Source organism: Pelodiscus sinensis, chromosome 4 (genome assembly GCF_049634645.1).
Source record: "Pelodiscus sinensis isolate JC-2024 chromosome 4, ASM4963464v1, whole genome shotgun sequence".
Lineage (NCBI taxonomy): Eukaryota > Metazoa > Chordata > Testudines > Trionychidae > Pelodiscus > Pelodiscus sinensis.
The window spans coordinates 119,656,154-119,669,204 of NC_134714.1; the positions used below are offsets into that span (position 1 = coordinate 119,656,154).

General features: G+C 44.1%; 1 protein-coding gene and 1 long non-coding RNA gene across 9 annotated transcripts in view; one reads left to right on the forward strand and one right to left on the reverse strand.

Annotated features, from left to right (window-relative positions):
- Positions 1–8,654, forward strand: part of LOC142829253 (uncharacterized) — a 49,224-nt gene extending 40,570 nt beyond the window's left edge. The window contains exon 4 of one of the 2 annotated variants that reach the window (XR_012903680.1): positions 8,083–8,654. This is a non-coding gene — a long non-coding RNA (uncharacterized LOC142829253). The remainder of the gene's footprint in view (positions 1–8,082) is intronic. The other variant, XR_012903681.1, reaches the window with a different exon arrangement.
- The window catches only part of TSPAN4 (tetraspanin 4), a 693,477-nt gene that overhangs the window by 363,349 nt on the left and 317,077 nt on the right, over positions 1–13,051 (reverse strand). Inside the window, exon 1 of one of the 7 annotated variants that reach the window (XM_014569450.3) lies at positions 12,719–12,973. The exons of the other annotated variants lie outside the window; for them this stretch is intronic. Within the exon in view, the coding sequence (XP_014424936.2) occupies positions 12,719–12,785 (67 nt within the window). The 5' untranslated portion in view covers positions 12,786–12,973. Of the gene's footprint in view, positions 1–12,718; positions 12,974–13,051 lie in introns of those variants that run through there. 7 annotated transcript variants of the gene reach the window in all.

Consider the following 13,051-nt stretch of genomic DNA (forward strand, 5'->3'; position numbering starts at 1 on the left):
CAAGAAAATGAGATTGGAAAAACCATTGGCTTTGTCTGCCCAGTCTGAGAGGAAAGATGCAGCCAAGAAATTGTGCCATAAAGGCAGGAACTTTAAAATATTTCTCAAGTCAACATTTGAAAAATAATCATAGATTTATAAAAGAACATTTTTCCTGTTCTGAGGACTTGTACATTACTACAGCCCTTGCCATTTCCAGCTCGGCACTTGCTGCACAATTAACTTTTTATTCCCACATATGTGCTGATGTCTCTTTAAAAAGCAATATTATTCACAACTGCACTGAAAAGGTAGCCCCAGCTTGGAGATTATCCTGGGCTTTGAAATGATACTAATTTAAGATGAGATTCCAAGTGGCTGCAGAGACACTGGCAATTTAATAGTTGCCTTTCTCCGCTCCCCCGCCCTCCCACTTCCCCACCCCACCGTGCTTCCCCTTTCCCTTTTGCAACCCATCAGGACTCTTCAAATTCCTAGCTGAATATTCAGGTCAAATATCGGAATCTAATCAAGTGTTAATCAAGCATTCAAATCACTGAAGGCAGGCTCACTTGGCTGCCTCAAGAACCAAGCACCCACTGATATGTGAGACTGACAGTTAGGGTGCAGGAGCACGGATGCAACACAAATACAAGAGGCCCTGACACAGGGAACTACTAACTAGATATTTCAGACCTACTTGGTCTTAGTACTCCCCACACAACACAAGACCTCCCAAATTGGGGTGACAGAAGACTTCATAGGCAACATCCCAGGAGCCCAGGGCTTGCACCTAATCTATATTACTCTATAGTGCATCTATCGGTGTGTCTGTCTGTGAGTCCATTTGTTCAAGAACTCCTCCTAAACAGTAAGAGCTAGGGCCTCCAAATTCGGTCTGCAGCTTCCTCTTCTCCTAACTTAAAGCAAGGTCAGGGTTTGGTTGTGCCAGGATAACTGGAAGCCCTGGGAAAAGGACTGTTTTCCACAACATGCAAAGGGAGGGACTGCTGTTCTGAGGGATGTTATGTGAAAATAGCCACTGGGGGCAGTGAGCCTGCAGGAGAGAGCTATCCTGCAGTGACCAGTAAGGGCAGCCGTACCACCAAGGAAGTGGCCAGCAGGGCTGGGGCTCTGCCATCTTCCCTCTCAGCACACTGAGTAAGTAGCCTCCCTGCCCCAAATCCTTTCCCCTCCCCTGGCCCTTGGCTGCAGCACTGGAGCGGGGAGGGAGACAAAAGGATCCCTAGTGGCCAGGGAGGAATCTGGGGGATTTGGAGAAAAGTAAGGGACAAAAGGGCTCCTGGTGGCCAGTCTGTGCTGGTGATCACTATGTTACTCCAAGCAGGGGCAGATGACGATTTTGCGGGGCCCAGAGCAGCACAATTTTGCGGGGCCCCCTTTGCCACAGCGCATGCGCGAGGCTTCTTGAAGCGCGGGGCCCGGGGCCGCCGCCCCGCTCGCCCTGCCCTATATCCGCCCCTGACTCCAAGGTCAGGACTCTAACTCTTGTCACTGGATAGGAAAACAAATAAAAACAACTTCAGACGCCAGTGCACATAATTCTCATTACCATTTTAAAGTGACAGGCTGGGTTGCTTGAGGCAGGCTGCATGTCCGAATGGGTCACCTTCTGTCCTTTGTTCAGGATAAAACAGAAATCATGGCTGGGTGGTTATATTGTGGAAGTTACCCCCACAAAGGAGGCTCTGAAACCAAACACTCCTGTTTCTTGTATGTAGAGGAAAACGGCCCTATAATTCATTCATATGTAAAGCAATAAGATAATTTAAAATTCCTATGTGTACTAGACTGTGTTTAAGATACAAAGCCAGGTTAACTAACAATCAAGGTTAACTCACCCAGGTTAACTAACGATCAAGCACAGTGCTACTATCTGGCATGTGTTGGAATGATTCATTTCCCCCTTCCTCCCACCTCCCTTTTCTGACAAGATTAGTTTCCCTGAGAAAAAGGCAAATTGGAGAATGTGGCATTGAGGCATACAGCCCTGGGCCTAGGGCAGGCATGTCCAAAGTCCGGCCCGCGGGCCAATTGCGGCCCGTGTTCCGGTTTAATATGGCCCCACAGGTAATTTGGCAATATCTATCTTTTATGGCCCCCAACGAATCCATATGTATTGAGATGAATACATTGTAAAAATCTCAGTTAATGTCAGTTGGTCTAAATCAGTTATAAATATATTTGGACACAACATGTATACTTGGTGTTATGTTCCTGTTCATATTTTTTGAACTTAAAAGTTGACAGACAACCTTTATTACCAATAATATGTAATGTACTTTACAATGTTCCTGACATATATTTCAGCTTCCTGGATTTTTTTTTCATGTGGCCTTCAGATATGAAAGGCAGAGTGATTTAACACCTGTTTAGATTTGTCATCCATGTGACGAAATGAAAAGTATGCCGTTTGCAATAAACTTTGCATAAAATAGTTAATTTCCGTTTAATTTTAATGGTTCAAAGAATGTCAGGCAAAATGGTCGGCCCTCACGCATGTTCACTTCATAAAATCTGGCCCTCTTTGAAAAAAGTTTGGACACCCCTGGCCTAGGGTAAGCATAGACTGAACGGCCTCCATGCTGAATAGTGCCAAACATCCGCTGGGCTAGTGTGAACTAGCTTATGGGGTTTTGCTGTATGTTTATTTATTTTTGTTCGCTATTGGGAATTGAAATTAAGCCTCCCAACTTCATTGCACTTGTTGTAGGCTACATATTTTAATTGCACTTCCTGCTTTTTCAGTCATGAGGGTCAGTGAATGAGCAAGAGGGACTTGATTGACACCTTATGGGTCAGCCTCTCCTGAGATCTTCACTCTCGGGGCCAGCATTTTGACTACAGCAGTTAGAACAAAAGTAAAGATTATTTATGCAGCAGGGCTGCCTGTTATTAATGGTCCAGAAAAGGCAGTTGTATCTGAGGCCGAGGGACTCACCATTTCCTTTCTGATTCTCCTCCCTAATGTCAAAGCCCAGCCAAAAGTGAAAGAAAACATCCTGGTTGCTACATTGATAGGAATAAACCAGTGGTTGCTCATGCTACTTGTTCCCCTATTTACCAATTCATGTGCTTAGGACTCTGGTGATTACAATTTCAGGCTCACTCCATTTGTGCCTTAAAGATTAGCTTCTGTTTCTCATGGGACACTGCTGCTTCCAATTCAGTTGTGCATAATCTATGCTACTCTACTAACTCTAGCCTTGTCTACTCTACTAACTCTAGCCTTGTTAATGTGAGACTCTAGTTTGGAGAGCCATCAGCTCTAGGGCAGTTGGGAGTGCCTGCCAACTAAAAGGAGGCAGCAGACTCCAGATGGGATAGCTGAAGTTTTGGTGTGATAAACTCGTGCGGATGCCTGATACAGTCTGGGAATCAGAACGTGTGTTTTAAAGCTGAGGATGCATGCTAAGGATTCGAATGTACAGCCTCTGCTGACAGACTAAGTTGGCAGAGTTTCACCTGGAGAAATCACTATTCGCTTCTCACCTTCATTCCTTCCTTAAGCGTATTCCATAACAGCTGCCAGATGGCCCCTTTCATTGTGACCTTGTGCTCCTGTCTTTTTTTGAGACAAGGTGTCCCCTATTCAGCTCCACCAGCAAGCTGCGGGGGGGATACTTTCCTTGATTTTTGTCTTTATTTCTGAACAAGTAGAGTTGAAAGGTCCATCTTTCCTGCATGCTTGTCAGCATGATCTCCTCCCCACTCTCTAGCTCACCTCTTCAACCCTCCCCTCTCACAGCAATAAAAAAAGAAAGCCCTTGGTGTTTCTCGGAAATCACACCAGCATTGATCAACTGCCTGGCAGTGGTACCTGCTGCTAAGGATACAGATGTCCAAGGTGAACTAAAAGGCATCTGTCTATATAGCAGACGGCATACCGACAGATATGTGATACTTCATATTTCTTGTCCCATCTTGTAGTAGGCTGCACTCAAGGCTGTACATTTTCAGAAAGGCTTAAAAAAACCTTTGAAACATCTTCATAGGAATCTCTTTCATGAAACAGGGAAATTGGATGGATTTGTTTCCATTTTAAACATAGAAAAGAGTCGCCATCATTCATTTTGAATGGAAACATTATATTTACAACAGTTACACATAAACAACATGAAAACAGAATCATCTCATTGCTCTCAACAAACATTTCACAATAGCAAAATCTCTCATGTGGAGCAGCATACCCAAAAGGATGCCTGGCAAACTCTTCAGGGGCAAGCTCTATTTCAGTGAGGCAGATCCAGAGTTCAGAGGGAATTATAGTGCGAGCCAGATGTAATGTCCAGGAAAGATTTCTGTGATTTTGTCCAGGATTTTGGAATAAACCACAGTAAAAACAGCCACTGGGGAATCCATCGAAGGATATTTACAATGCCCTGTACGTACTGAATCAAGGAACTAGTAAGAGTGCTTTAGTCACTTCCACAAGGGCCAGCTGGGTGTATTCAGTGAAGAAGCTAGTTCTTTACCTTCATCGTGACTTTTCCAGGAATGGAGACATATATTATCTGACAGAAAGGGCCAGATTCTTGGCTTCTCACCTAGCTCTTTTGTGCTGCTCAGGCCATACAAAGTAGTTAGAAAATTTCCCTAAAATATAGCAATGGAATCTCTTGCATAGAGTATGTCACACATGCACAAATCCGAGGGGGGGAGGGGCGGGTGTTGGGGGCAAGGAAAGGGAAGGAAGGAGCATGAAGGGACAGCAAAGGATCAAATGTCAAAATGTCTTATGCTACAGCAATCCATAAGCAGAGGGGCAGAACTGGGCAGGCCATTCCTTTTCAGCTGGCATAATTTAAAGCAGCCCACAGATTGCTCTCAATGAGAGAGGGGGCTGAAATGACTTTCACTCAGCCCTAGGATCAATGGAATAGAAGTGTGGGTTAGCGCAGACAATGGCCCAAAAAGTGTGGGACCTATTCTCTGCAGCTTTTCCCTCTTGCGCTGTGATTCTGTCAGTTCTTCAGATAAATAAGCTAAGTCTTAGAGGGGAGCTGGGCGGGGAGGCAGTAGACAGGAATACTGGTGATTGAGTACATGTCATTCTTTCGCTGAGTCAGTGCTCCGATAGTGCAGTGCTTTAGTACTACATACCCCCCATTGCCCTGGCCAAATTCAAATTCGGAAAACTATATTCTGCTTCCTCGCATTCCATCTGCATAGTCACTTGAATGGGATAGTCTTCCCTTCTTCTTCTAGTCCTCAGCAAGATTCGGAATAGGATTATAAGAACATCCATAGTTCCATTAGGAAGGATTTTTAAAATGTTTTTAAGAACGGATATAAACTCCTATCACTTGAGACACAAGCCAACCACTCATGAGTCAGGAAGAAACTTTCTCTGTGAGCCAGCTATTCCATAACTGTCTATTTTGGAACAAAATGCAGGACTATGTAGCACTTTAAAGACTAACAAGATGGTTTATTAGATGATGAGCTTTCGTGGGCCAGACCCACTTCCTCAGATCAAACAGTGGAAGAAAATAGTCACAACCATATATACCAAAGGATACAATTAAAAAAAATGAACACATATGAAAAGGACAAATCACATTTCAGAACAGAAGGGGGATGCAGGGTGGGGGGGGGAAGGAATGTGAATGCCTGTGAGTTAATGATATTAGAGGTGGGGAAGGGTAGATGTCTGTGAGTTAATAGTATTAGAGGTGATAATTGGGGAAGCTATCTTTGTAATGGGTAAGATAGCTGGGGTCTTTGTTCAGCCCCCTGCGGAGAGTGTCGAATTTTAGCATGAATGCCAGTTCAGAGGATTCCCTTTCAAGTGCAGATTTGAATGTCTTCTGAAGTAGGATGCAGGTGAGTAGGTCATTGAGACAGTGTCCTTTCTGGTTGAAATGGCAAGCAACTGTTTTTTCTTTGTGATCCTGTCTAATGTCTATTTTGTGGGCATTGATTCTTTGGCGAAGTGTCTGAGATGTTTGTCCAATGTACATAGCAGAGGGACACTTTCGGCACATGATAGCATAGATTATATTTCTGGAGGCGCAGGAATATGTATTCTTGATCTTATAACTCACTTGGTTAGGCCCAATAATGGTGTCAGCAGAGTGAATATGTGGACAAAGCTGGCAACGGGGTTTGTTGCAAGGGAAAGTACCAGGGTCGGTATTAGTGTGGTATGTCCTGTGGTTGTTGGTAAGAATCATCTTGAGGTTAGGTGGTTGTCTATAGGAGACTATGGGTCTGTCTCCCAGAGCTTCTTGGAGTTTAGTGTCCTCTGTCAGTGGGATTAGAGCAGATGCGGTTGTATCGAAGGGCTTGGCTATAGACGATGGATCGTATGGTGTGTGCTGGATGGGAGCTGGAAGCATGTAGGTAACTGTATGAGTCAGTAGGTTTTCTGTAGAGGGTGGTGTCTAATTTTCCATTGTTGATTTGTACTGTGGTGTCCAGGAAATGGATCTCTCGTGTGGAATGGTCCAGGCTGAGGTTAATGGTGGGGTGTAGGTTGTTGAAATCTCTGTGGAATGTCTCCAGTGTTTCTTGGCCATGCGTCCAGATCATAAAGATGTCATCGATGTAGTGTAAGCAGAGAAGGGGTAAAAGGGGACGGGAGTTGAGGAAACATTGTTCTAGGTCAGCCATAAAGGTATTAGCATACTGTGGGGCCATGCGTGTACTCATGGCTGTGCCGCTGATCTGGAGGTATAAGTTGTTCTCAAACTGGAAATAATTGTGGGTGAGAACAAAGTTACATAGGTCTGCTATCAGGCTGGCAGTGGTGTCCTCTGGGATAGTGCTTCTAATACACTGCTCTGATCTGGTATGGCAATTCCTGTATCCAGCCTATTGTCTGCTCTTTTGAAAAGTTACTACAGTTTACCTCAAACATGCTTTTCATTGAAAATGACCAGAAAGCAAGTGTGAAAAATTGGGACACGGTGAAAGGTGATAAGGGAAAAGCCCCACATATCAGGAATATCCCTATAAACTTGGGGCCGCTAGTCATCCTATTTTCATTGCTGGTTGAAGTGAATCTTTTCTGTGAAGTGCTTTGGGATCATTTGTACTACAGAAATGCATGTTGTTTTAAAAGTAATATTGCCCCATTGCCAGTATGCAATCTTCAGTCTGAGAAAACTATATTCAGTGTCCAGACTGTGTCTGAACAAGTCTGCTGGTGAACTTGGCCTTTTAGCCCAATTGCTAGAATCCTGTTCTTTGACTTTACAGGCTGTGGGTTCCATTTCTGCTGATAAATCTAGCCAGAAGGTTTAATTATTATTTAATTAATATTTAATTATCTACATTTGTTCTAATACTTTCTTATGTATCGTTCAATCTGCATAGAAAACAAAATGGAAACCAACAACAATTACTCCAAATACTCCTAACAAAATGATCTTGGGGAAAGCCACAAAATGTAGACATGTGGCAGCCCTTTCTCTATCGCATCTTGAGAACATCTTTTGGGCTACTTACATTTCATTTTCATAGCCTATAACTCTCCTATAAAGATTTTATTTATCTTACGACTATCTTTCCAGATTTATGATGCTCATGTTTCTGATTTTATGGGGCCTTTTATGACTGGCTCTTAAGTGATTACTAAACATCCCATATGAGAAGGTTCTGCATGAACTTTTCACAAAGTGGCATCAACTTGCAATTCTGCTTGCAACTTCAACTTGAAATATGATTGATTTTGTCTAAGTGAATCACCACCATTAATTATTCACCCTCTTAAGGAAAGCTCATCTCCTGCAACTTAAATTTTCATTAACTCAGTGGGCAGTGGGGAGAATTATCCATGCTGAGAAAAGGAACAGTCTGTTGCTTTTTAATATTAGTGGCTGGGTATCTCACCTCTGAACAAGAAACTCCACTTATTGCCAAGCCTTGTATTTAGAAATGTAATATGTATGCAACTCTCACATGAGGGGCTTTTTAGCTCATGACCCATAACGAAGACTTGCTATACTGCTGGGCCATGCTCGCTGGAAATAGCCTGGCAAGCACGTGCTCCGAAATTCCCAGAAAGGATGGGAGAGCAGTTGATGTCACAGCTTGACATGGTTTATTTTCTCATTTTTATTATTTCACCCTTGCTAGCAGCTGTTTCCACTGCACTTCCAAGCTGCGGAGAAGTGAAGCACCCAGAAACCATGTCAGATGGGCACAGGAAAAAAAATCCCAACGTGAATTCCTGTGGGACTGTGGCAGGCAAAAAGCTGCCACACACTAGTGGCAGGAAAGCTCCCGCAGATACTTCGGAAGATGGAGAAGGAGAATGTTTTCCTTGAGCAAGCTCTGGCTTCACTGCTCACCTTCCACCATCCGTTCCATTCCTAACAACCAACAGATTGACCAAAAAGAGTTGCCACAAAACCAGCAGATAATTCTATTCAAATGTACCACAGGGCCCTTCACTTCTAAAACAGATACGAGGCAGAATATATCCAAAAGATAGTGCCTACCTCCAACCTCTTCCCTTCTACTGACCCGTATACCCCACTGCAATGTCAACACTGAGAGCGTGAACACAAGTTCTGGTGTGGGGCTGCAACGATTCTTCATTTCCATAGAACTAAGGAAGATGACCTCTGTTCAAAAATGCCTCGATTTATGGCAATATGCAGAAGGAGCCCTTCTTCTTCCCCTTCCCAATTCTGCACACACACACACACACAACTTTTTTTTTTTTTTAAAGATCAAGGTTGAACACTAGTTATCTCTAAGTCTTGAGTTCTCAGAGTAGAAAAAGTCTCTCAAAACCCTAATAGAACATTTTTGGTCATGTCAAGCTAACATGGAGTTTCTTGTAAAAGACCCAATCGTGCAATATACAAAACAGAAATGGACAGGGCCGTGAATCCAGACTTCAGCAATCTCCAAGTGGTTTTTTAAGGGCATTCAGAACCCACGTCATAGTTAAGGCTTATCTACAATACAGCTTTTTGGGATGATGAGGTTTGGATAGTTCAGCTCAGCAGCTGACCCTTCAGATGTATGTCTGAGCTGAGCAAAACCTGTAGATCTTTTGCAGTTCTCTAACAGCTAAGACAAACAAAGCATAGCTGCTGGGTCCATCACTCTGGTGCATCACATGCATGGATTTATTTTATCTGCAGTACGGCAAATATATCACATTTAAACTGCAGGCACTGGAAATAAATGCAGCACATTATTGATACAGCAGTGGCATTCATATTTTTACAGCATTACAGTTTTGCCATGTCACTCCTTTAAAATATCCTTCAAGCTATTTTAGTACAATGACGACGACTGACCTAACCCACCAGGCAAAATTCAACCCCTGATTAGCTTTTCAAAAGGGAAGCATGGCAGGGTGCTGGGAGGCAGGATTATTGCACTCTATTCCTGGCCCTGTTACTGACTTCTTGTGATATTAGATACTTCATTTAGAGTCAGTGTGCCTCATTCTGCCCATCTGTAAAAGGGGAATAATAATAAATAATAATAATAATGTATATATCCTGTAGCAGAATGGTTCCCAACCTTTTTTATACCACGGACTGGCAAACTCAACCAAAAACTTTTGGCAGACCAGCACTGAAACATATGCATATGAATTATGGTAATTAATGTATTTGCATATTTGCATAATTATTGTGGTAATTAATTTTAAGCAGTCACATGTTATTTTACATTGCATCTGTACACACACATGTCATTGTAACAGATTTTTTTTATTATTATTCCCCTCCAAAGTATTCGCTTTCCACCTTAAAAAAAAATACATGACACATCACTAGCTAGTTGCTAATCCTTTTTGTTAAAGAGTATGCTCCAGCCCTTTGCCTCAATTCACCAGAATTAGGGGCAGCAGTTAACAGGTCTGACAGGGCTGATAAATTCTGCACATTCATATTTTCCAACTTTGGCATTAAGGTCACTAAACATTACGAACATTTGAACCACAAGGAAATGACTGAGCAACTCTGCAAAGCAGAAGGTGGGATGAAAGGAACCAGCCATGGCTTTGGCCTCAGGTTTGTTTTAAAAAAGGAAAGGAAAGGAGAACTTAAAACAAACCGTGTCTTGCTGAGGTGGCTGCCAGGAATGCGCTGCCTGAGCTTTGGCACTGGGGACGCCTGAGAAGTGCACCAACCAGCACGCAGCTGGGGCCTGCTGAGGGAGAGTTGTTCCGTTTCAGGGCCTGGATGGTTGTTTTTTTTAATGGCAATTCAGGTGTAGCCAGGAAAAAGCCTGACACTTCTGAGAAGAGAGGCAAAGGAGGAGAGCAAGCAGGGCAGGAGAAGAGGGGTTGTGGCCAAGAGGAAGAAGGGAAGGAAAGAAAAGAAAAGTGAACTTCTCCAGGTAAGGCGCCCTGGCCATAGGGAGGAGAGAATGCACAGAGAGCGGCCAGGCTGCAGGCAGAGCACAGGGACAGAGCTGCCCTCCACGCGGCACTGACCCCAACTGCCAGCGCACTCACCCTCCATGTGGGACTGGCCCCAGTCACTGGAGCAGCTGCCCTCCATGTGGCTCCACCAGCCAGGCCACACAGCAGCTGCCAGAGCTGGAACCAAGGCCACATGACGCTGCCCCAGTAGCCTCACCATAGCTCTAGCTCCAGCCACAGCACACCACAGCAGCCGCCTGCTGCGACTCTCACTGTGCTGCTGCGCAGGGAAGTGGTCGAGTCGAGAATCTTTTGTGCATGCACCTCTTCCATGGAACTATGCTCCCCAACAGGCAGGGCTCAATTAGCTGCTGGGGGCGTGGCCTGGCAGTGTGCCCCGGGCCAGCAAGCGGCAGTTCACAGACCAGCACTTGGGAACCACTGCTCTAGCAGATCTGCTGATTCTGAAGTTGGATGGGGCCTGACGGTAAATGGATCCATAACAATAAGTCTGACAACCCCTAAGTAAGTGGAGTTGGCATCTCTGGGCACATACAACCAATGTGGCCATGCCGTTCTGAGTGGTAGCCAAGCACAACTACAAGCAAGTCAACATGATGACCAAGGACAGCTGTGAACAGCCATTTCTGTGTCTTATCTATAAAGAGAAGTGGAAACGGTGAAATATTTCAGCCCCATTTGCTACCCTGATTTTACAACGACTGTATTTTCCTCTTGATACAGATAAAAAACAATTAGCTCCTCAGAATCAATGAGGCTTACTGTTTTGCTGACCAGGTTCAAACAAGACCATGTACTGCAGTGGAATTACTTTGATCTTTAAAAATTTACTCCTAAAGGTGCCCTGGATCCAGGTTCTAGAATAAAATGCTTTGCACATTAAAAGTTGTTTTTGCTTGTGAGAATTATCTTCCAAAGCCAACCCTCAGTAATTACTTTTGCAAATTACTCTTGCAGGGTGGGAGTTACAGCTAAAAGCAGTACGGTGCAGCTGGAGTGTCGGAGGAGCTCTGGAGAGGCATTGCACTAAGATGGAGGAAATGAGGCACAAATTGCTGGGCAACAGTTGCTAAGATAGTGCAGCCCAGGTGCACACAGCCCTGCTAAGGACAGGTGCTAGGATAGTATTTGATAGGCCAATACACCAGTACCCATTAAGGATGCCACCTGTCCAAGGTTTCCCAGGATCATCCCTTTTTTGAGGCCACTGTCCTGTGAAACCTATAAGGGTACTCCACACTCACTGCCCGCTGTTCAGTATTACGGCCTCAGGATCATCCTTGATCGCCCCGATTTTTTCTACCTGAGAGGTGGCATTTCTAGTCCCTCAGGCTGGGCACTAGAATATCACAGCACAAAGCACACTGCTGCGTCAGGGAGCTAGGATATTGTAGGATAGGCCCATGCAGCATTACCTAAGGTGCCAGGATGGCATAGCACAGGTGCACAGAACTATTCTTGGATGGCAAGCATAGTTTAGGACTCATGTTGAGTAGTGGAGGGGCATCCAGGACTCTAGCAAACAAGAAGATAATGCACTGGCATGGTTGTACACAGCTGCTAGACTAGAGGGTAAGGGACAGCTTTGTCCAAGTGCGGAGACAGCAAAGAACACATCGGCACAACTTGATTTATGCGTCATATCAAGAATTACAAAAAATGGTGCCTTTGTTGCTCAAGGCCCTACTAGGAGATACGTGAGAGTTAAAGCTTCTCATAGAAAACAATTTTAAAGGGAAAAGGATGGGCCTAAAACTTTGGTAGCATCCTAGTGGCCCTATTAATGAACCTGCTTGGAGAACAAAATTATCCTTCCTGTAGAACAGAGTATTGAGTAGATAATTACTCTTTCTTTCAGAATAGTCAGATTTGGTATCCCAGACGTACCCTATATGCTCCGCTTTTGCAGAGTTCTAGCCTTAAGACACGTTGCATAAATGAAATGCTGATGTGCACGACAACATTTTTAAAAGGAATCACAGCAGAGTGGCTTAAAGAAAGCAATGATTATTTAAATATCTGTACATTCCAGGCGGGGTTAAGCATGCTGGAAATTTTCTGAAACACAAAAAGAGAATGCGTGTAAAGAAACAGGAACAATCTTGGGACCAAAACTGTATTCTGATGGGACTGAGTGGCTATAAATTGCAACCAAACCTCAAATCAATACATGCCATACTATACCTCAGGCACCTTTAATATATACAGCTACAGATCATTGACAGAATGAATTCATAGAATAGAACCACTTTTAAAAAAAATCTCACCTTCTCTGCAGCTAGCAATCTCACATGGCTTGGCATATTTTTAATTTTTCAGGGTAAGACAAGCAGCTAGAGCCAAGATACTAATATACGGTACCTTGCTGGGACTGTACAAGCAGCACGGGTCCCTCCCAAAGTATCATTGATGCTGAGGTCAGACTCATCCCAGCTAAATGCTCCCCTCCGGCCTCCAGCTGCGGAGTTCTCTCATTTGGTCTCACACAGACTGAGCGTCCAGCTGTGATTCAAGATTTCAGGCTCCAGCCATGGAATGCAGCCATTGAAAAAACTCTGAACTATTTTTACCCTTGACCAGCCGCAACTATAGACGTCTAAAGATAAAGTCTTACTCCACACACACACACACTCTCCTAACTAGCTAAGATCTATGGTTGCCTGCAGTGCTTAATGTATGCCAGGGCTCAGTCCC